Source organism: Onychomys torridus, chromosome 2 (assembly GCF_903995425.1).
Source record: "Onychomys torridus chromosome 2, mOncTor1.1, whole genome shotgun sequence".
NCBI classification, from domain to species: domain Eukaryota; kingdom Metazoa; phylum Chordata; class Mammalia; order Rodentia; family Cricetidae; genus Onychomys; species Onychomys torridus.
This window is the reverse complement of record NC_050444.1, coordinates 20,597,327-20,622,368: the sequence shown is the minus strand read 5'-3', so window position 1 is coordinate 20,622,368 and position 25,042 is coordinate 20,597,327. Positions and strand designations below refer to the sequence as shown.

The 25,042-nt window shown below is 35.9% G+C and overlaps 1 protein-coding gene across 1 annotated transcript in view; it reads left to right on the top strand.

Annotated features, from left to right (window-relative positions):
* Positions 1-250: 250 nt before the first annotated feature.
* Cnbd1 (cyclic nucleotide binding domain containing 1) overlaps positions 251-25,042 on the top strand; it is a 362,101-nt gene continuing 337,309 nt past the window's right edge. The window contains exon 1 of the mRNA XM_036179374.1: positions 251-338. Coding sequence (XP_036035267.1) covers positions 251-338 — 88 coding nt within the window. The remainder of the gene's footprint in view (positions 339-25,042) is intronic.

Sequence of the window (25,042 nt, the reverse complement as noted above, 5' to 3'; positions counted from 1 at the left end):
TGAATTACAGTGTCCTCATTTTCCTTAGCCATGGAGCTCACATAACTTCTTTTATTATTCCACTGAACTAGACTAGAGTCTTCCTGATCTAGACCTCATTCTTACATCAGAAGTGTGAACAAGAAGATTCTATGAGCTTGGCCTATTAGAGAGGACTTTGAAAGTTCTCTTTTATGATGCTACATAAAGATAGGGATGGGTCCTCTGCCACTTAAGTAGTCTCTGCCCATCTGCTTCATAAGCTGCCAAAATGCCTATGAATTCTCTTCCATCAGCTATTCTGGCTCACATGGTGGCCATTAGCAATGTGCCTCCTCCTCCGCTTCGCAGCATACCTGGTAAGTGACACTTTTATGAAGGTCTCATGCCTTCATTATTGTTTCCAGTGGTACTTGCTTCATTGTGAAAAACAGGGATTTGAAAGTCAGTAGAAATACAGAGGCTCTTACTTACAGCCTAGTAATGGAAGGACATAGTTGTACAAGCCTGGCTTTGTCCATTTGCGACTATTTCTACTATTTAGTTCTGAAATACTGTTTTCTTTGTAAAATGAAGATCTTGATGAGATCGTAGGGATTCAACAATGTGCCTCTTCTATATAAATACAAAAATACTTTTAAGGAAGAGAGAAATGGAATTCCTTTGAGATTACAGGGAACTACAGGCATCTGTTTCTGGTCAACCTTGTGTTCTCTACACTGAGTTGGTCCTACTATTCTGAGTACATTTTCACTAGAGAATTCTCATTTTAAATTTATAATGGGGAAAAAGGTAATTTTCATTCTTCTGAGTGAAATATATTTCCATTTCAGTTTCATACTTGAGCTTTTGGTTTATCATGTCATAGAAATTATAAACACAAAATTAAATATTTTGTAATTTAGACATTGGACAGTATTTATCATGTGTAGTCAATGTAAGTTCAGGATGTTGTACTAGGGTATTATGTAGGGCTAAAAATGTACAACTCTTAGATCTGTTAGACACCAGTGTACTTAATAATAACAGGCAATAATGCCTGCGTTGAAACTTTAAAACAACTTTAGGTAACATAGGTAATACTCATGACTCAAAGCTCAATAGAGACTTCCTTCTAGTATTTTCTTCTATCTTCTTGTAAAAGTTAAGTTCTAGATAAAGTTTAAAATTTCACTGTCATCATTTCTAGAGAAAAGATATTAAAAACAGAAGCTTATACCTTTCAAAGGAGTATAATATATATGTGTGTGTATATACATATCAATACATGTAAAAATATTAAATATATATTACACAAAGTCCTTATAATTAACTGCTATATTTGTTATTTTTTATTTTATTCCCATAGTAAAAGTATTCTTATATGTATTCAAAATTTTCTACTTCTATTTAAGTGGAAATACTTATTCAAGTAATTTTGCCCTAAACCATCCACTGTCAGGTTTTATTTGTGAAAAAATAAACTACCCTAAGATTTTTTTTTATCAGCCCAGGAAATGCAATAGCTGTGAGTTAAAAGATCAAATTAATTTAGAATCAATGGGATGAAATGTGTGCTGCCCTCTGCAGTCTCTTCCAAGGACACTTGACTTCTGTGAAGTGATTAAAAGATGAAAAATCGGCAGTAATTTAGATCTCAGAGCTGAATGGAGCATAATGGAGAGCAGCAGACAGCAGTGCTCCTCATTTTCTCTGTAGAGATCTTTAGAGGATGCTCTGTGCCTGTGACTGCCCTTTGGAGATGCGTCCTGCTTGCTTAATGGCTCAGGCTTTGTGTTAACTCCAGCAAGTCTACAGTTTTCCTTGGCACACTTTAGTGTCACAGCTGAAACAATAATCTCATGAATCCTGAGAGTGGTGAGATTCTTTGTCTGTAGAGTGAGGCAACCTATTTTATATTAGAGCTGTAAAAGTACAATGTACATAAATAGGGACGTTTGGTTAAATGCCCACAACATCTAGCCACTATACACATTTTTGTTTGCTTTGAGTTTGGTCAGTAAAATTAAACTTAGGGATGCGTATTTGATTTCTTTTTAAATATGTTCATGTGAAAAACATTTACTGAACACTTTCTACAGACAATGTATAAGTACTTTTCATGTTGTTTCATTTATGCCTCACCAAAATCTTGTGAAGTCTGTGGTAAACAGAGCAATGCCTAACAACGGTAGCCACATCCTGAGTTCCAGAAACTAGGAATATGCTAAGATGCTGACAAGGCAAGGGAGCTGTTACGTTTACAGGCAGATTTGAGGCATCTAAATCAGCTGCTCTTGAGCTGGGGAGAACCTCAGACACCACAGTGCATATTGAAATCATAAAGACTTATCAGAGAAAGGAGATGTAAAAAAGACGGCCATTGCTAGCTTTGAAAATGAGGGAGAACATGAGACAGGGAGGCATCTGGGCAGTGTCAAGAAGCTAGCAAAGACAGCCATGAATTCTTCCCTAGTGCCTCAGGAATATCACCACCCTGCTGATAACTTGATGCTCACTCAGTGACCTACTTTAGACTTGTGACTTCCAGACCTGTAACACAACACATTGATGTTTCAAAGCTGTCTCTGGCAATCACTTACAAGGGAAAGGGAAAAGGAGTTCAAGCTCATAATCAAAGGCAAAGAGGCTCATATGTCATAGTAGGAATCACAGGAAGGGGTGGAGGCCCCTCAGAATATCCTCATGTAAATGAACTCTACTCAGGAAAACAACAGCAGCAGTAGAGACATCAGTTCCATCTTGTCTGCTAACCTCCTGATTCGAGGGACTCCACATACCACAGCTCTTCAAGCATTGCTCTGGTTCTCATTGCCTGGGAAATTATGATTCCCAGACTGCACACAAGCCAGCCTCCTGAGTCAGTTTCCAGGTTTCTATAACCTGCTTTTGACTCTCGATTCTTCACAGCTTAATAACCCCAGGAAAGGGAGGGTTTTTTTTTTTTTTTCAGAAGCAAAAGAGTGTTTTCACATTTTATTCTAGCTGAGAATTACTTCAAAGATCTTGCACTTAGAAGATCACTCAGTGGTTTTCCCATTTGAGTGAAATGGTGGGCGTTGGAAACACTCGCATTGACCCACTATTATAACTTGATCTCTTGAAACACCAGAAGGAAGGGAAAGAGTGTTAGTGAAATACAGGAGTTCACCTTCACCCTTGCCTTGTGGTTAGGAGTGTGGTCTAGTGAGCTTTGTTTTCATTCATGTGATGCTCCCTGTTTTCCTCACCTTTCTTAGGCTTATCTTTCTGAGGAAAGATTTAAAGATAGGTTGTACACTTTAACTACTAGATCATTAGGGAGGAATTAGTATAATGGCTGAGTGCTTTGCCAGGCTGGAAAGCACTCAATGTTTGCAAGATATTTGTAGGTGTATTTTACTGGTTCTCACTTATTAGGATATAGAAGGAAAATAAAAGAGTTCAATACTTCAGACACTTTAGGGAATTCAGAAGTAAGGTAGAACTCTTAAGTGCACGGTTTTCTCTGCTCTTTTCCATCGTAAAGTGTACATTCTCTGAAAGCCTGGAAATACCATGCTGCTATTCCTAAGACTTCAAGGGCATTTTCTGTAATTTGAGTGTCCTTTAGTAGTTCACCATGAAAGGAGTCTCAAAACATGTATTTTGAAAAGTGAATGTGGCCCCATTTTAACATCTTAAACTACTCAAACCAATAAAGGCACTTGTGAGGGCAGAAGCAAGGGCAGAGGGCTTGTCAGTAGAGAAGAAAATCATAGAAGTGTATTGTCACACTTAAAAAACAATACAAAAAGACAGGGAATATAAAAAAACAAGGATGAGAACAGAAATGCCAAGAAAATAGAAAAAGAATAAGTGGCTGAATATTTGTGCGTTTTGCTACATTTGTAGAAATAGTAAGTAAAGATAATTCCAGGAGATAACTCAGGGAACACAGCATTGGGAGATTTTAAAAATTGTTTTTCAGAGTAAAATTCACTTTCTGTTGTTAATACTATGGGTGAAAATTGGATGTTTCATTGGAAAACAAAAACAAACAAAAGAAAAACAAAAAAAGGAAGTAGGGTGATGTGGCACAGGCCTATAATCCCAGCTCTGTAACATTCCAGCCAGAAGACAGGATGATTTGTCTGCATACCTTGGTTAGACAATTTTGAGTGGATTTAATATAAATTCTTAATTACTTCTGATAATTTCATATTGGAATACTGTATTTCTATCATTTCACAAACATTCTATCATGTTCCCTCATTTTTTTCTCAAATTCATGGTCTCTTCTTAATTATTGTTGTTGTTATACACACACACACACACATACACACACACACACACACACACACACATCAAAACCAAAAACAATAAAAAAACAAAAAAAAATCTAGTGAATCCATTTAGTGTTCTTCATATGTACTTGTGTTTAGGGTTGACCACTTGGATTGGTTACCCTATCAGAGGGCTCATCCCCTAGATTCAACAAATGAGCTTATGAGATGACCTAGAAAATTAACTATCAAAAATTAATCAATTTATGGAGGAGAATCTTCAACTACTAATTTACTAAACTAGCATAATCCCTAACAAAATGTATAATCATGAGTTTATGCACAGAGAAATGTAGTTTTCACCTCATCATAGAAACTTCTCTTTGAAACAGACAAAGACCACTAGGGAAAATCACAATCAAAATGCAGAGTTGTAGAGCCCAGGCCCAAGGGATTCATCTACAAACACTTCTGCACTTTAAGCTCAGGGAATATCATGGAAGAAAAGTCAGAAAGATAGTAACATCCTGACAGTCCAGGAGTTTGCTGTGAGATTGAGTTGATTGCCTGTAGCTCTTCATCTGTGGGTGGGACCCTAAGAAATTCTTCCCTCCAACTTGGCATGTCAATAATATGCTGTCATTCAGGGCTTGTTTAGGCAGCCATATTGTTGAGATTTCTTGGGTACAATTTCTCTGTTATATATAGTAAATGCTGTCTTGCAGCAGACATCTTAGTCCTTTCACTCTTAGAACCTTTCCATACCCATTTCCTTGATTTTCACTGAGCCTTGGGTGTATGGGTTACATTGGAAATATATCATTTGGTATTGGGCACCCAGTGAGCACTTCTTCTCTGCATTTGATCAGTTACCGATCTGTAGTACTCTCCACCTATTTGCAAGAACAAAAGGCTGTTTTGATTAGTGAGAACTACTCTTATCTATTGATATAATGATAAGTGAGTGGCTTTTATAAATTAAATTCTGTGATTTCAGCTTGAACACAATTATGCCTGAACAGGAAATTGTGAAGAAAATGAAAGTCTTTGCAAGTCAGATCTGTCCACTAAGTGTCAGCCTGGGTCTCCCGGAGGACTGCCACTGCTCTGTCCCCAGTCTACCTCATAAGTCAGAGTTCTGTTATCAGTACTGCTGTAATGTCAGTTCCTCAGCCAGTTAGGTCCAGCCTCTATCTGTCACTGAACTAATCCCTGGTCTTCCTTCCAATATGTAACAGGAACCAGATACTTGCTTTTGTGGAATGATTAAAGCAATTTCATAACATTAATTTCTACTCTGAAGCTTAGGGTTCTACTGCTCTCCAAATCATAGGTTACAATTCATTGTCTATAATTTGATATTTATATCTTTCATGATGTGGCCAAAATCTATCACTGTGTCCTATTTTCATTTTTGTTAATATAAATTCTTCTATAGTTAAAATGATTATTATCATCCCTTAAATCTATCAATACCGACCTTTGGGAAGTGGTGATGGAGGGTCAGGCATAAAGGGGATTCTTAGGTTTAATTAGACATTCAAATGCTCACAAGAGTGGCATATGGGTACAGGAGAATGGGGAAGCTCTTTAGCACATAGACTTTCCTAGATGATGACTTCTTGAGATTTCTCAAGATGATGGACTTTACCCTATAAGCTAAGATAAATGCTTTGCTCACTCTCAAAGTTGTTTTTGGTCAGTGTTTTATCATACCCAGAATGCAAATTTGGACAAAACTATTGAACTAGAGAGTCTGACTATTAGGCATCTCTTGACAGCTACTATCCATTTTTTCCCAGCTGTTGGTATCTCCCTAGGAAAAGCCTACATACATGGCTTTCTGGTATTCCTGCTCATTCTGTACATATCTCTTCAGTGTTAACTGATTCTTTTACTGCTCACTGGATTTTTATGTGCATGTATTTCGTTTTTCTCTTTTGTTTTTATTGCCTATGTTTTTTTGGTGTTATATACAAGAAAATATTTCTCTCACCCATACTGTTGCAGCTTTTTTCCTGTCTACCTACCTTAGGATTTTGCAATTTTAGGTTTTGTAGTCAAATATTTAATCCATTTAAGCTGACTTTTTTATACCATATGGAAAAAAGACCAACATTTTTATCATTTTTTTCTTCTTCACATGGACATTCAATTTTCCCAGTGCCAATTCTTGAAGAGATTATCTTTTCTGCATTTTTGCTCTCAGGACTGTTACTGAAAATTAGCTGAAAAAAAGTGGATGGATTTTAAAAATCTGACTCTGTTCATTGCTAGGTCTATGTTTATAGCAATGTCATGCCATCTGATTATAATCTTTTTTTGTTTTTGTTTTTGTTTGTTTTTTAAAATTATATTTGTGTTTTAATTTTACATATTAGCCATGGGTTCCCCTGTCCTTCCCCCTCCTGCCCCCACCCCTGCCTTCTCCCCAGCCCCTCCCCTCCATTTCCATTTCTTTCAGGGCAAAGACTCCCCTGGGATTCAGCTCAACCTGGTGGATTCAGTACAGGCAGGTCCAGTCCCCTCTTCCCAGGCTGAGCAAAGTGTCTCTGCATATGCCCCAGGTTCCAAACAGCCAGCTCATGCACTAAGGACAGGTCTGGGTCCCACTGTCTAGGGGCCTCCCAAACAGTTCAAGCTATTCAACTGTCTCACTTATCCAGAGGGCCTGATCCAGCTGGGGGCTCCACAGCTTTTGGTTCATAATTCATGTGTTTCCATTAGTTTGGCTATTTGTCCCAGTGCTTTTTCCAATCTTGGTCTCAACAACTCACACTCTTACAGTCCCTCCTCTTTCTCCACAATTGGACTCCTGGAGCTCCACCTGGGGCCTGGCCAAGGATCTCTGCATCTACTTCCAAAAGGGTTTTCTTTTGAATGAGCTTTGATCATTTTCATTAAAGATTTCTTTGACTGTGTAGTCTTTTGTTGTCCTCCATAAGTTTTAAGACTGAGTTTCTATACTGGTAAAAAATAACATTGAGATTATTGTAGGGTTGCATTGAAATTGTAAACAATATGGGGTAGTATGGGCATTTCATAAGTATTGATACTTTCAATGGACATGGGATATCTTTTTAAAGGTATGTGTGGTAAAATATTTTATTCTCTTACATAACATTGTTTTTACTTAATGATACTACATACATTCATACTATATAACAGGAGTGTCTTTTCTTGATAACATATGTGCATATACTTCATCTTAACGGTCATGCTGTATTTTTCGAATATAATAAAGTCTTCCTGATTTTTATATAATTTGTTGAACTGTTGTCTTTTTCTTAAACGTGATGCTCTGCTTGCTGTTCAAATCCATCCTTAGAGGCGTTAGAGAGAGATTGGAAGGCAGATGAAGCGAAGGCTAAAGAACACGACATGTTCAATGTTTTTTTTCTGTTCTGTTTCTTGTATGTCCTTGTCATTGTTTTATTTTCCTATCCTAATAATGAATATCCAGCAGCCAAATAGTTGAATAATCCAACCATTCCTCTCTGCTTAACCAGAAATACTGTGGGCGCTATTCCCTGAGTTTCACTTGGTGCTTCTCCTTTGCTGCTTCCTTCTGGGACCTGTCTGACAAGTCTCTGCATCTGTTTTTTTTCATTATTGTTGATTTTTGTTCTGTTGTTTTACATTAAAATAACTGCTGTGTTTTCTCTCTCATTATCACTTGATACAAACTGATAAAATGAGAATTTGTTTTTAGTTAATTTTGTTGTTTAAATCAGACAAACATTCTACATATAATTTAAATCTTATTAGTCTTTCAAAATTAATATTGAAGGAGTGAGTTTACTGTGATGTTTTGGTAATACTATCTATTTGCTGATTGTCTTACTTTGGCCTGCTTCTGCTCACTACAGTTCGACTCCTTCCCCCACCATATATATATACATTAAAATATAAAAAATAGTATAAGATCCACATATAAGGGTATGAGGGAAAACATTCAGTGTTTGTCTTTCTATTTTATTGGTTTATTTTGTTTACCATGGAGGTTTTCCAGTTGCATCAATATTCCTACAGATGTAATGACTTCACATTTTTATAGCTCAATAAAATTTCATTGTGAATATGTAACTTAACTTTCTTTATCCACTCATCTGCTGATGGACATCTCACTTGTAAGGTGAATTGCTAAATGGTCTTATTAATAAAAAACAAAAACCTAGAGCCAGATATTGGGGTAAAAACTGACAGATCAGGGAATAGGACAAGCCCTCAGCCAACCTCACCTCACCAACTCCTCAGCTTCCAAAGAGACCTACTTCCTGTATGATTTTCTGTCCCTGTCATTTTACTTCCTCTTTCTGCCCAGTTCTGTCACTTCCTGTCTGTCTATACAGACCACCAGACATTTAAATTCTAACTACTGTTGGAATTTAAAGGCATGTGACACCAAGCCTGGCTCAGTTCCTAGTGTAGCCTTGAATTCACAGAAATCCAGATGAATCTCTGCCTCCTCAATGTTAGGATTAAAGGCATGTGCTACCATTGCCTGACTTCTATGTTTAATATAGTGGCTGGCTTTTTCCTCTGATCATCAGATAAACTTTATTGGGGTGCACAAAGAAAATATCACCACCCTCACTATTGTTAATAATGCATCAGCAATACAGATTTGCAGTTATCTTTGTGGTGGGACTTTGAGTTCTTTGAGAGAAAGTTTCCAGGAGTGATTACATCAGCAGTGATGGGACAGAGACATAGCCCCATCCTGACTTAAGGAGCTTAAGGAGCTAGATTTTTAGGACCCCAACTCAGGCCAAATAGGGATTTATGATTTGATGATGAAAAAAATTCAGAATTAGCTAGTATAATGGATCAGAGTTGGGAATTATATGAAAGCTATTTTAACATAGCCTTAAGCATGAAGGTTAAGAGAAAGATACTCAGAAGAAAGTAAGGCCTACCCAAGCATGGTACAGGACTCTCTAAGAAGAGCAAACAATTGTCTTAACAGTAGTCATATATACCAGTCTGGAGGCTACCTCTTAAAAGTTGCTAAGAACTGTTTTCTCCTCTTCCTTTTTCTCGTAAGAGAGATATGTCAGGTTGCTCCAGAGACACACCAGTTGAAACTACTGATAATGGGAAGCCAGAAGCCACTAAATTTGCACCAAGCCTTCAGTACATATGTTCTCTACATGGTTTCTTGTGACAGTCTAGAAAATTACAGGTTTACAGTGGGGGAAAGGAACAGGACCTCAAGCAGTTGCTAATTGTGCAGGCATTCTTGCTCTGCTGAAGAAAAGGCTTCAACTAGATTACTGGGTGGCAGCCTTCTCTCTCTCCCTTCTCATGTCCCCAAATGTTCTCTACTTTCTCTTCTGACTTACTCATAGCAGGGTTGTATGATTAGGGTCTTTGGAAAGTCTAAATGCTGATTTCCAGAGTGGCTCCACCAGGTCACAAGTCAGCAGTGATTACAGCTTCCTGTTCTGACACACACACACACACACACACACACACACACACACACACACACACACACGCACACACACACACGCCCACTAGCTGTCGCTGATATTTGTGTCATATATTTAGGGTCTTTTGAATCTTATTCTTTTACTTCACATAATTCATTTGAGATTCATCTAGTTGTGTGTGTAAATAGTTCCTTCTTTTTAATATGTTTTTAGTTGAAATACAATTATATCAGTTTCCCCCGTTCCCTTCTCCTCTCTTTCCCCAGCTCCTACAGGCTGTGCTCTCCAGAAGCCCTCCCATGACCCCTTCTCTCAAGTTGACAGCCTCCTTTTATTTGAATTTTATTGTTATATCCATACACATGTACATATATATATATATAGGTTTATGAAAGACAACATTCTCAGTTATTTTCTTTTCTCTTTTTTATACAAGATCTTACTATGTGGCCCTTGCTGGCCTTGAACTTGCATACTTGCATAGAACGGGCTGGCTTGGATTTTCAGAGATCTGCCTGCCTCTGCCTCCTGGCCAAATAGGGATTTATGATTTGATGATCCTGGGATTATCAGCATGCACCTCCAAGTTGGCTCACTTGTTTTCTTGATGTTCGCCATTCTGTCTGGGGTGAAATACAATCTGAAATTAGTTTCAATTTGTATTTATTTGAAAATTGAGGATTTTAAACACTTTAAGACATGTTCATTGGCCATTAATGTTTTATGTTCTCATAAATATCTGTTCAGTTCACTGGCCCATTTATTGAATGGAAGACTTGAGTTTTAGTTTTAATTTTTCAGTTTTTAATATATTTTAAATATTAGCCCCATGGATGAAGTAAAGTTGGCAAAGATTTCCTCCCACATCTAACCTGTCTCTTCACTCCACTGGCTGTTTGCTTGGCAGTGCAGAAGATCTCTAATTTCATGTAATTCTACTTGACAGTTCTTAGAGTTAGCTCATATGCTATTGGAGTAATTTTCAGAACGTTCTTGCCTGTGTCAATATTTTGAAGTGTTTTCCTCTAGTTGTTTCACTGTTTGAGGTTAGTAAATTATGGTCATTAATCTATTCTTAATTCATTCTTATACAGGTGAGATATGAATGAACTTAATTCTTTTCCCAGTGGATGCCCAGTGTTCTCAACACCATTTGATGAAAAGTCTTTCTTTTTTTCAAATTATGTTTTTGATACCTTTGTCAAGGATTATGTAGCTGTACCTGTTGGGGTGTACTGGTTATTTTTTGACACAAGCCTAGACATACCCAGGAAAAGGGAATCCAAATTGAAGAACTGCCTCTATCATCATATTGGATCAGGTACATGTATGTTGGGTATTTTTTTGCTTGATAATGGAGGAGGTTGCAGCCTAGTGTGTGTAGTACCAGGCCTGATCAGGAGGCTTGGGCTATGTCGGATAGGTAGTTAAGCAAGCCAGAAGAGCAAAGCTAATAAGCAGAGTTCCACTATGATTGCTGCTTCAGTTCCTGGCTCCAGTTTCCTGTCTTGAGTTCATGCTTTGCCTTCCCTCAGTGATGGACTGTGATTTGGAAATGTAAGCCAAGGAAACCCATTTCTCTCCATGTTGATTTTGGTTAGTGTTTTTATCACAGCAATAGAAAACAAATTAGTATAGTGGGTTTACTTTTGAGTCCTCTATTTTATAGTATCTGTCTACATGTCTGTTTTATGTTGGTATCATGCTGTCTTTGTCCTCATGGTTTTACAGTATAACTTGAAGTCAGGTTCATGATACCTATGGAATTGTTCTTTCTTTTTAGAACTTTTTGATTATTTGGGATCTTTGTGTTTCTGAATCAACTTTAAATCATTATCTTAATTATTTATTAAATTACTTAGTTGATGTGTATGTATGTGGATGCATGCATGCTGCAGCACATATTGGAAATTAGAGGACTACCTGAGAGAGTCAGTTCTCCCTCTGAGGCCTCATGTAGTGGCAAATACCCTTACCTACTTAGCCATTTCAAAGTTCTTCACAGGAATTTTAGCTATTTTTTTCTTTAGTTTTGTCCTAGAAGCATGTCCTAGAATTTTGTCTACATGTCAATTCTTGGAATTTCTTGGAAAGTTTTATTAGTTATTTTTACAATATAAATTCTGCCAATTCATGAGCATGGGAGATATTTTGACTTTCTATTGTCCTCAGTCTCTTCAGTGTCCTAAAATTTTCATTGTAGAGATTATTTTATTTATTAAATATATTCCTAAATCTTTAAGATATCTTTTTACCTCTCTCCCTCCTTCCTTACTTCCTTTGAAGCAATCATGAATGGAAATTTTTTTCTTCAGAAGTTTGTCATTGGTATATAGAACATTGCTTGCCTTGTATGTTGATTTTATACCCTGAAACTTTGTTGAAAGTATTGAGACCTAAGAGTTTTCCAGTGGCATTCATAAGATCTTCTAAATGTTGAATTTTAATATTTATAAATAGTGATACAGTGACTTCTTCCTTTGCCAAGTCTACCCCTTTCTTTCTTGTATTGCCATAATTTTTGAGCACTGTGCTAAATAAGAGTGGCAGGAACAGGGACCCTGGCTTTAGCCTCCATTTTAGAGGAAATGCTGCTTTCCCTTCAGTAAAATCTTGAAAATAGAATCATTTTATGTAGTCTTTATTATGTTGAGATGTGTTCTTTCATATTATTAGGGTTTTTTTTTAGGACTTTTTTTTTTTCCCTGAGACAGGGTTTCTCTGTGTAGCTTTGTGCCTTTCCTGGAACTCACTTGGTAGCCCAGGCTGGCCTCGAACTCACAGAGATCTGCCTGGCTCTGCCTCCTGAGTGCTGGGATTAAAGGCGTGTGCCACCACCGCCCGGCTAGGACGGTTTATCATGAAGGCATGGTGAAATTTGTCAAATGTCATTTTCTGCCCATTGATATGATCAGGTGGCATATATCACTTAAACCATAGGTTATATTTATTGATTTTTAGGTACTAGATTAAATTAATATTCCTAGTTGAAAATAATTTGTTTGTGATGTTTGTTCTTAATGTGTTCTTGAATTTTGCTTGTTAAGAATTTTTGCAACAAGGAAATTGATCTATATTTTACTTCCCTTATCGTATCCTTATCTAGTTTTGAGATCAGAGTAATGTAGTTGGATTTTTCTTTTTTTTTTTTAACTCTTTGTTCTTGACAGCCCACCACCCAGCTCCCAAATAAATACATAGAGACTTTTCTTACTTATGAATGCCTTGTCTAAGCTTGGCTTGTTTCTTGCCAGCTTTTCTTAAATTATCCCATCTACTTTTTGCCTCTAGGCTTTTACCTTTCTCCATTTCTGTAAATCTCTATCCTACTTACTCCATGCCTGGCTGGGCGGCTGGCTGCTGGCAAACTCCTCTCTTCTTTCTTCCTCTCCTCCCTCTTCTCTTTTTCTTCTTCTATTTATTCTCTCTCTCTAGCAACCTGGCCTATCCCTCTTCTGCCCAGCTAATGGCCATTCAGCTCTTTATTTTTCCAATTAAATAAAGCTAGCCAAAGTGACACAGCTCCAGATTTAAACAAATGCAACATAAAAGAATACAACACATCTTTGCATCATTAAACAAATGTTCTACAGTGTAAACAAATGTAACACATCTTCAACTACTATTCCACAACAGGGTAAAACTGGCTTATGGAATGAATTTATTAGTATATTTTCCATTCCTATTTTGTTGAACACTTTGAGGAGCATTGGTGTTAGATATTCATTAAAAGTTTTCTCTTAATCAATGCCTCTGTCCCTAGGTTTTCCTTTGTGTGGACACTTTTGTCACTATTTGGTTGTTTTAGTGCACTTTTTGTTTGTTTGTTTGTTTTTATTCATTGATCGTCATAGATCTGTTTGAGCTGTTTATATTTTTTAAATTTTTGTAGGTCGTATTTGTTTAAATATCCATTTCTTCTGGATTTTCTGGGGTTTTTTTTGTACACACTAAAGTATTCCCTCACAATTCTCAGTATTTAATTGGAGTCTGTTTTATAACAACCTCTATAATTTTATAACAATTCTCTATAATTTAGGTTTTATCTTTCTTTTCATCAAGTTATAGCAGCGGCTTCTCAATCTTGCTTATCTTAGCAAAATTCTAAATGAGTATATGTGCAGAAATGAATCTGTTTCATTAATTCTTTTTTATTTCCTGCTGCCCACTGCATTTGGGTTTGCCTTTTGGTGTTTAGAATAGTGAGGCCTTTCATTAGTTTGCTTATTTGAGATGTCTCTAAATTTTGTAAATTGAATATTTACCATTATACACTTTCCACCCAGATATGCCTTAGTTGTATCCCAGAGGTTCTGGTAGTTTGTTTTACAATTTTCATCTGATTCTAGGCATTAAAACTTTTGGTTTTGATTTCTTCATAATCCATTCTTCATTCAAACTCCATTTAGGCTCCACATGTTTGTGTAGTTTCTGTTGTTTTTCTTTTTATTGTTTCTTACTTTTATGCCACTGTGTTCTGAAAAATATATAAGGATTAATTTTGACTTTATAATAACTGTTAAAGATTTATTTGTCTTACAACATGATTAATGTTGGAGAACATTCCACAGACCACTGTGAAGAATGGATATTCTTTATTTGTTGGATAGACTATTCTATGAATATATATTAAATCCAAATGGCTCATGGTATTATTTAACTCTGAAATTTCTTTTTTCACTGTTAAGTTTGGAAATACATCTAAAGATGAGAGTGGGGTACCAAAGTCTCTCCCTATTGTATCAGCACATACCTGGTATATCTTGCTTTTTAATATCTGTTTTATGAAACTGGAATCCCCAGCATGCGGTGCATAAATACTTACTATATATCTTCTTGGTGAATTCTTTACCTCATTAATAAGTAGACATCTTTGTATCTTTTCTACAGTTTTTGATTGGTGGGTACTTTATAAAACATGAGAATAGCCATGCCATCTTGTGTACAGCTTCCATTTGGTTGGTAGGCTGATTGACATCAGTTTTGGATCTTCGCCACTCTCAGACGTTCCGTGGAGACAACTCATAGTTAGAGCTTCCTTTTTCAATCTGACAGTTTAGTCTGCATATTTTTAATTGCTGAGTTGAGGTGGAGATGAGTTTGTCATTTGCCTTGGTTGTAGTTGTATCAGTTGACATTCTGGTTGGTTGGATAATTGATAGTTCTTTTTCTTTACCCTCTGCTAGCATTAATAATTTACGATTTTATGGATTTGTATATGCTAGATTCTGTTTCATTCTCTTATGATGATTGTTTCTCTTGTGAAATGCATTCTTTCCAGTGCTCCTATGGATAAGATTGCTCTTTTGCTTCCTCTGTGCATAGTATTCTTTTAAATATTTTATTCGCATCTAACTTGGCTGTCATGAATTAATTTAAATTAGTGCTCAACTTGAAAGTTCTTATTTCTCTATCAATATTGAGATGGTCTTGCTACACATAATATTACTGCAAGTCACTTTTAAGGGTTGAATATATAAAAATTTCATGGGTGCTTGGTTAGTTTTTTGTCAGTTTGGCCCAAGCCAGGTTCATCTGGGAAGAGAGAACTTCAATTGAGAAAAATTACTCCATGGTCTCTGCTTCAGTTCCTGCTTATTGGTTCCTGCCATATTTTCCCTTCATGATAAATTTATATTAGTAAACAGAAATACAACATATCCTCATAAAGTTGCTTTGGTCATGGTATTTAATCATAGGAATAGAAATTTAACTAAGACACCATACTTTCCTGGCTTTTAGTATTATAAATGAAAAGTTTAATGTTATTCCAACCTTTTTGCCTTTGTAGGCAAATTAATGCCTTCCCCTTACAGTGTTTAATATTGTTTCTTTGTTTTGTATTTTCAACATCTTGATTACATTATTTCATAGAAAGATTCTTCTCTGGCCATGTCTATTTGAAGTTTAAATACCTTATATTTGTATGTTTTCAGATTTCTTTCTCTATGTTTAGAAAATTTTCTGTTATAATTTCAATAAGTACCTTGTATATACCTCTAACTTTTATTTCACCATGTTCTTCTGCCTCATGAATTCCTAGACATATTTTTCTTTAAATATGTTGTTAGATGTTTGGGATATATTTTTAATCTTTCTTTTATCTCTCATATATATGCATTATATATCATGTGCATCTATGGTGTGTGAGTATGTGTGTTTGTTTGTGTGTATATTTGTGTATATGTATGGTCTGATTGGACTTGCAGCCTGTTCCACAAAGGCAGTTCAGGTCATACTGTAAACGTGGTCAAACCATGGTTGTAGTCCCTAGTGGGAGGGTACTGCTGCTATTTTGCTGAGTGGATACAATACACATATCAAATCATTTTCTGAATAATTATGTTTATGTCCATAGCTTAGTGGTGCTATCAGCTTTGTTCAGAGATACTTTGGGCAGTAAGCAGCAGAAATGGTAGAAACTCATAACTGGTCATAGTTCTAAGAATAGGTGACTGTTATGAATTCAAAGATTCACTATTTCTATGATATCTTACAGTTCAGTATGTTCCTTTCACATGTTAAAAAATCATTTCCATACTGTTTTATCTCATTCCTCTACTTTATATTTGAGTACTGATAGACTTTCTTCTACTTGATCCAATTTACTCATACAGCTTTCCCTTGAGTTTTCTTATTGGGTTATCGAGTTTTTAAAATTATATCTTTGTTACAATTTGAGTTCTTGGTAATATCTCTAATTCTTTATTCAATTCTGATTTTAAATTTTGAATTTTCTTTGTCATTTTGTTCAGCCATGTATTTTTATTTTCTCAGATATTCATTGTTATTTTCTTGAAGCCAATTGAGCTGTTTGTGACTTTTTTTTTGCCAGAGCTGGGGACTGAACCCAGGGCCTTGTGCTTGCTAGGCAAGCGCTTTACCACTGAGCTAAATCCCCAACCCCTGTTTGTGACTTCTTTAAATGTGGTGGTCCACAAAGGTTTCCTAGTGAGATTTGAGTTTGCCATGTGAACTTCTTTCTTTGCTTGTATTTCTGATGTAAGAATCTGGCCTGCTTTAGATTGGACCAGTGCTAGAGCTAGGCTAAATAAAGCTGGAAATATAAACTGTTTGATTTTACCAGGAAATGATGGCTCCGGAACCATAGGTCTGGAGGTAGACTTGTGGGTGAGGAGAGGGAAGCAGACAGAGGGAGGAATAGAAGAGGGAAGGAGGCATTTACCTACCAAAGGTAGCTTGTCATCAAAGCAGGTTTCCCTGTATCAGTTCTGGATCTAGGCCTGTAAGTGTGGAGATAGAGTCAAGCAGAGAAAGAAATGGAAGAGAAACAAAAGTATTTTCCATCAAGGGAGGCTCAGAAATAAAGCTGGCAAGTATATTTCTGTTATTATTGCTATAAACTCCTTACATGTCCAGTGATAATTATATTAAGAAAGGTTCTACTTGTCATTGGTTTAATTGGTTTAAAGTTTACATAGAAACCCTTTGAAGGGGTCTCAACATTCTGTTTTACAACTGACTTTACACTGACATTTCCACAGGGTCATTGTGACATTTTTTCAATAGCTATGCTGTTCCAGGAATTCACCTTATTGAGAGTTACAAAAATTTGATTAAAATCACTCTTGTGATAGGAAACAAACAATATATGTATACTGTTAAGGATTTTTGTTAAATATGTGTATGTTAACTTCTCTATTGACAAAATAAAAATGTGTTCAGATAATCAACTTCACCACAGTATCTATTTAACTGTCTACATACCTTACAACATCATGCAATGTGTATCCAATATACATAATAAAATTGTTTTATGATATTTAAATATAAATTACTTTTTCTGAAACTTTTGAGTATTGGGTCAGTATCTCTCTCTCTCTTTTTTTTTTTTTTTGAGACAGGGTTTCTCTGTGTAGCTTTGTGCCTTTCCTGTAATTCACTTGGTCGCCTAGGCTGGCCTCAAACTCACAGAAATCCACCTGGCTCTGCCTTCCAAGTGCTGGGGTTAAGGGCGTGTGCCACCACCACCTGGCGGGGCAGTATCTCTTTAGTTAATAAAAATGGAGAGAAAGCAAATATGTAAAGCCTGAGGCCATCATGTGTGACCATTTTTTATTAAGAGAACTATCTAGTCAAATAGGTCCTTCACATGCTTAGTTAGAGTAAGCAGGACCTGTCCTTAGTACATGAGCTGGCTGTTTGGAACCTTGGGCTTACACAAGGACACTTTGTTCAGCCTGGAAGGAGGGGACTGGACCTGCCTGTACTGAATCCACCGGGTTTAAATGAATCTCCAGGGGAGTCTTGGCCCTGGAGGAGATGGGAATGGAGGGGAGGGGATGAGGGGAAGGTGGGGGTGGGGCGGGAGGGGGGAGGATAGGGGAATCCATGGCTGATGTGTACAATTAAAACACAAATATAATAATAAAAAAAATTGAAAAAAGAACAATCTAATGCATATATACTTACTTTATGACACAAATAGAAAAATACATTTACTTGGAACAAACATTAAAACATACAACATTGGAATTTTTCCATTTTAATAACATTCAGTGGGCATATGCCCAATATGACAATAGGTAGTTGGATTTTTAATTGCACAGTGGGTGTCTAGTATAGGATTAATTTATAGCCATCAGTTTCAAATCCTTTTTCATGTATACTCTGGTTAAAATCTTAGAATTTAACCCCATTCTAAGGTTAAGTCCCTGTTGCTTTTGTCAAAACTGGGCTAAAACATTTCATGAGGGAAAAACAAGACAAGAAAACAAATGTAGACTTTGTAACTTTTGAAACTGTTTAAGCTTTATCCCTGTAATAAATTTGATCAGCAGGAAAGATCAACATCTGGTCTTTCCATAGTTGAATTTCACATTGAAAGTTTAGTCTTTTCATTTTTAAACAATCCACTTTCAATGATAACATCTATCACATGGCTAAAACTCTTCATAAAAGACCCTCATGGGGTTGGGGATTTAGCTCAGTGGTAGAGCGCTTGCCTAACAAGTGCAAGGGCCTGGGTTCAGTCCTTAGCTCTGAAAAAAAGATGACCCTTGTAATACACAGCTCTTATAGAAGAGGTTCAGTGATAAAGACATATTTTGATGAATTAAATGTTCTACAAGCCTGTCACTGCTGTATAGTCTATGCTGTTTTTGAGCTTACTGGGCTGTTCCAACCTAAGAATGAAACCTTGGTCTCCTGGTACCTTATTTTTTTTCATGCAAGTACTGTGTAAAAGATAAAAAAGTGAAATTTTAATTTCTTTATTCATTGCTAACAATTCTTATTCTTTAAATCTTTACTGTATAATTTAAAAAATTGTCTTAAGTGAAGGATAATAGATTCTAGTTTTTTGAATCTGCTTTTTGTGGTCAGAATTACTCAGATTTAAGCCCTCTCCCCAAATCTCTGTTTTCCCATCCTTTCCATACCACTCACTGGAGTTATTACTGAGTCTACCAATCAACTGTATGAGTAATATGAATTAATTATGCATTTCATATAAGTCTCTTTCTAATCCATGTGCTTAAAAGTCTATTATGATTAACATTTTATATAGTTCATACCAGAAATAATGGTATGTCAAATATTTTATGTATGTCAAAGTTGCAAGGTGGTTCATTTAAAATAAATAATTCTAAATGACACTAAAACTAAATCATACAGTCTTTTTGTTAGGTTTTCGTAGTGATGGGAGAGCCAAGGAATGCCATGGGTGGTGGGTGGATGGATGGAGAGCACAAAAGGCTGCCTCTGAACAATGATGGAAAAGAAAGAGCAGGCTGTGAAGGTGCAGGTTTATAAGGGCATTATGAAGGGTATGGGACTGGTAGAAATGTTTCTCATTTGGCTGCTGGCACTGAGTCACTGAAGGCAGGCTTGGGAAGGCACCATATCCTGGGATGTAGGTGGTTCTCAGTTTAACAACACTTCCATTGCCTAAGATTTACCTGAGAATATCTCCATCATATGAATAGTAGTTCCAGATTTATTAAAAGCTATGATGTTAGGATAGCAATGAGTTTTCTGCTTAAACTGCCTTTATTTTAGTTTCATACTCAGAAAACAATGTCTGTTAGTAGGTTTAATTTTGAAATTATCCATGGTAGGTCCATACAAAACCCAATTTTATGACTCTGGAACTCTGAATTAGAATGGATAAATCTGTACATCCCAAGTTCCAATTCTTCATGATTAGAATGTGATCATTGAATGACTCTGAAAAACTCTGAAAAATATATTAAATCAATTATTTTCTCAATAATTCCTCAATAAGGAATGAAATAATATGTATAAGGTGATATTTATTACTGTGTATCATTTCACATTTCTAATAAAATTGATTGTTCTAGAGTAAGCAAAGGGCTTGTGATGGGAATGCCTGCCACTCTAAAGACGTGTATCACACTTCATACTCTATCTTTCCATCTCATTTAAAAAGTGTCTCTCAATCATGGCACTGAAGAAGAATCACAGTTAATCTTCTTTGCTATGAGCATGACTTTTTTTTTTTCTGTGATTTTTCTCACATTTAAACTCCATAAGGAATTGGAAATTGATTCTAAATACTGGAAAATGCTGCAAGGAATGAGCAGTCAATGATGGGTATCTACATGGGCTTGACTAGGGTCTCCATAGGTAGGACTGGCTAAAAAATTGCGAGATAGCAAAAGGGACAGGGAAAGGGAGAAGATGAAAGGAGAAGTATCAAGTACTAAGAAAACCATCCTTTGAATTGTGTCTAAAGTGGTTCTGGGACTAGTATGCATGTTAAAGATCTTGGAAAGAAATTCTGAAAGACTTTTTTCCCCCAATAAATTAAATTATTATGAATAATACCAATTTTATTATTTAATGCAACTAGAAATTACCAGACCAGATTCTAGATTAATAAAATTAAATTCTGTTTAAAAAAGCAATACATAAATCTACTAATTGTAAGCTTCCATATACTTATTAGGTTTTTAAAGAATTTAATTACATTGTAACATGAATTACTATACGGTCTTATTAAAAAAACCGAGGGCCAGATATTGGGGGTAAAAGCTGAAATATCAGAGAGGCAGAACAGCAAACCACTAGTTCTTACCCCTATGAAATCCTCCACTGAAAGAGAGTGAGCTCTTCTCTCTACCCAGTCTTATCACTTCTTCTCTCTGCCCAGCTCTATCACTTACTGTCTGTCTGTATAGACCTACAAACCTTTATGGTTAACTGGTGGTTAGACTCTCCTTCTGATTTTTAGGCAAGCTTTATTTGTTAGAGTACAAATAAAATATCACCACGTTTCCCTCCCCCCTTTCTGTCTAAAACTAAAAAGTTATAACTAATATAAGAAAAACTATATATAACAAGTACAATAACAATATACAAAATATACAGGTAATAAATACATCAATAATGTTAGTCAATTTGCATTTGAAAAATTCAGAGAAAATACTCAGTGAGTCCAAAATATACCTAATTCACCTTCTTTGAGATTTTTTTAACAGAGGATTGAACCCAGGGCCTTGTGATTGCTAGTTCACTTTCTATTCTAACTTGTATTACCAACCGAAACTGACTTTTGATGTCTTTCAAACTTTTACATTTACACCTAGTTAGTGCATTTCTTTTCTGAATTTCTTAACAAGGAAAACTATAACTATTTAATCTTCAACTCCCTCAGAGACCCAAGAAGGAAATAATATTACCTAAGTAATTAGGAAATACAAGCAAGTGACTTCCAAAAAATGTGAGAAATGACAGAAACAGCTGGCTTCCTGGACAGTCACCCAAGATCTCTCTGCAACATTGCAACATTCATCTTTGGCCTACAGGCCTAGCATATCTAACAGACTCATCTTTGAAGCAGGATTTTCTAAAGGGCCTTCCTACCTTGTCTTGGCAAAGATTGGCAGTCCTTTCTTCTGTGTCTTGCTTGTCCATTTGGACTGCAAACTGACAGCAGTTGATGCAAGGGTGTTTTCTTGGCCAGTGGCTAACTTTTGCCACAAAGAATGTAAACTCCATCTGGAGTTTCTTCAATGCCTATCATCTTCTCTGAAGTAGACTGGTGCTGCCAGGAGCAGACATGTCTCATAGTCATAAAAAAAAAGAAAAAAATCTATGTTTTTAAAACATTTATGCCATATTCTGTAGATCTCTGAAGTGTTTGAAGATGACCTGTCTATCAAAAATATATTCCTACTTCATCTTGATAACATGCCTAATATGACTATAAGTTCAATTGTATTGGCTAACTACTAATCTGCATTTCTTTATTATCCTAAATAGTTGGTAAGAACTTTCAAGGACTAGAAAATTGCATTAGATTGTTAAATGAATTATATAGGTACAAAACCTTGAACAAGATTAAAAATACATGTACAGGTATTTTCTAACAAAATCAATCTCAAATTTGTATCAATATACATAATTTGTATACAATATACAAAAATCGAATCCAATGTAAAATATTTAAAACTAGTAGATGCTTTCTAAAAGTATATTCAATAATCTAACTTTAATTTTTTTTCTTTTCAGCATAGATTCAATAGTCTACCCTTTATCCTATCATTTCTATATCTTTTTATTTAGATTCTATAATCTATCTTTTATCTTATCATATCTATATTCTTTTTTCTTGTTTGTTTCAAACAATAACCCCAAATCTAATTTCCTTTGTTTAGCTTTTTTTCCTGACCATTAACAACTTGAAACCAACTATTCTACACAATGACAATCATCCATAATTCATTGAATGACCTAAAACCACCCACCCCACCTCTTGGAAATGTGGGCTTTGTGTTCTGAAAATTACTTCCTGCTGTTTGGGGGTGACAGCATCTTTAGGGGATCCTGAAAAGAAAAAAAAATTGGGTTAATTGTCAAGTCTTTGGAGAGGTAGCTGTATCATTTGTTGTCTAGTCTCTGCATAATGGGAAAATGCAGGGCTTGTCTCAAGTCCTCACTCAAGTAGTCTGTGAGGCTTGATCATCTCAGCTAGCCATCTCAAAATTGTCCTGAGCAGTTTGTAGTCCAAAGCTGATCTTTGGGTGATGTTTGTCAGCTTAGTGGTATTATCGTCATCCTGATGGAATTGTCACTGTGGGGACCAAACATCTTTTTGGCGACTTCAAAGTCACTGTTAGGCATGGTTGCTGTGGATATCGCTCTGTATAAATAAAATGCTGATTGGCCAGTAGCTAGACAGGAAGTATACGCAGGACAAGCAGAGAAGAGAATTCTGGGAAGTGAAGGCTGGGGAGGAGAGATACTGCCAGCCACCACCATGACAAGCAAGATGTAAGGTACTGGTAAGTCACCGGCTACATGGCAACTTATAGACTAACAGAAATGGATTAATTTAAGCTAGAAGAAGTAGATAACAAGAAGCCTGCCATGGCCATACACTTTGTAAGCAATGTAAGTTTCTGTGTGTTTACTTGGTTGGGTCTGAGAGTCTATGGGCCTGGTGGGTAAGAGAGATTTGTCCTGACTGTGGGCCAGGCAGGAAAACTCTAGCTACACATGGTCATGGTTCCCTTCAGAAAACTGATAGAGACTCAAACCCAAAATCGTGTACAGGAAGATAGATGAAGCCCCCCCACTTTTTTTAGAATTAGTACTCTATATGACCATTTACATCATGACAAAAGTTTTATATATATATGTATATATATACATATATACATATATATATGTATATATATTAAATCTTACAAATTTTGATATAAAATTCATACCTTAAGAAAAGTTTTAAAGAGTCAAAGTAAAAGCAAAGAATTATGAGATTAGTGGCAATATAATAGTCCCTCAATTTTCATTTTTCTCTTGCACCATATCATCTGGCTCTTCTGACATGATACAGAAATTTTGCATTTTCTTTTAATAAGCATGCTTGGGTTAAGAGAAGGAGGCAGTCTTGTTCCAACTCCAAAGCCAGCTTTAATTTTTAATTGACCTGGGACTACATAAAGACCACTTTGGTTAAGTGTCTGTAGAGAAGAGCAGAAACAAACATTAGGGAATATTTATGATTTGTATCCTGTTAGATATATGATATACCAATCAGCCAACTTACTCTTTATCATGGGAAATATTTTCTGGATTATTGTCCTTTTCCTTCAGATGTCTCATTTGTCCAGTGTTCTTTAGATTCCTTAGCCTTCATTCTTCTGAAAGACAAAAACAAAATCTTTTTCCAACCCTAACTTGTGGAGGTTCTTTTTTGGCAAGTTATATCTGATCAATAGAAAAGCATTTGTTAGTGGTATAAGTTAGTTTAAATTGAATGGTCATATTGGTTGATGAACTATCACCTCATCTAATTAAGAGGTATTTCTTGTTCAAATCGAACCTTTATCAATTTTGATGGTATTTATACCTTTTCTTTCCCAGTAGAAACAAAAGCAAAATCTTGTTCACAATGTAACACATATCATGGTTTCCATTCTGAGGTCAGCACATCTCTACAGTATATAAGCTGATTTAATTCTGTAGTTTTTTCCTATTATCCAATGTCTCTCCACAGCCATTGTTCCTTTCTCATTAGCACTGAGAAAATTCAAAGTTAATAAAGCATTATGTTATCTATTTCTAGGTTTTTTTGCTACCCTTTTCTGTTTTTTTTTTTTTAGCATATCCTTTATAGTTCGATTTCATCTTTCTATGATTGCTTAGCCTGTAGGATTGTGTGGTGTACCTGTAATATGCCTTATTTTGTAATATGCCTCATATTGTAATAAGCAAAAAACTGTTTAATTTTACAAGATACATATGCTGGAGTATTGTCAGTTTTAAATTTTGCAGGTATACCCATGATGGCCATAACTTCTAGCAAATGAGTGATTACAGAATCAGCCTTTTGGAATTCAGAGCAGTTGCCTGTTGAAATCCTAATTAGGTACCAGTAGTGTGGTGTACATATTTCAATTTTCCAAATTCTACAAAATGAAAAACATCCATCTGCCAGATTTCATCCCTCTGAGTATCCTTTGGGTTATATTCTGCTGGTAATGGAGTTTGATTGTAAAAAGAACAAGTAGGATATTTTCTTATAATTTCTTTGGCTCGTTGCCAGGTTATGGGAAAATCCTCTTTTAAACTCTTAGTATTGACATGTTTTCAATGAAATTATGAGGCCTCCAGCACATTTCCTATCAATAATTTATCAATCTCATCATTACCTTGTGCTATAGGGTCTGGCAGACTCGTATGGGATCAGATGTGAGTTATATGTAAGGGATGATTCCTATTCCTGATTGTATCTTATAACTGAATAAATAGTGAAGTTAATTCTGACTCATCAGGGATAAATTCAGCAGTTCCAATACATAAAACCACTCTTTCAGCATACTGAAAGTTAATAACTATGTTGAGAGGATCTGAAAAATCCATTAATGGCATATAAAATATAAAAACCCATTAGAA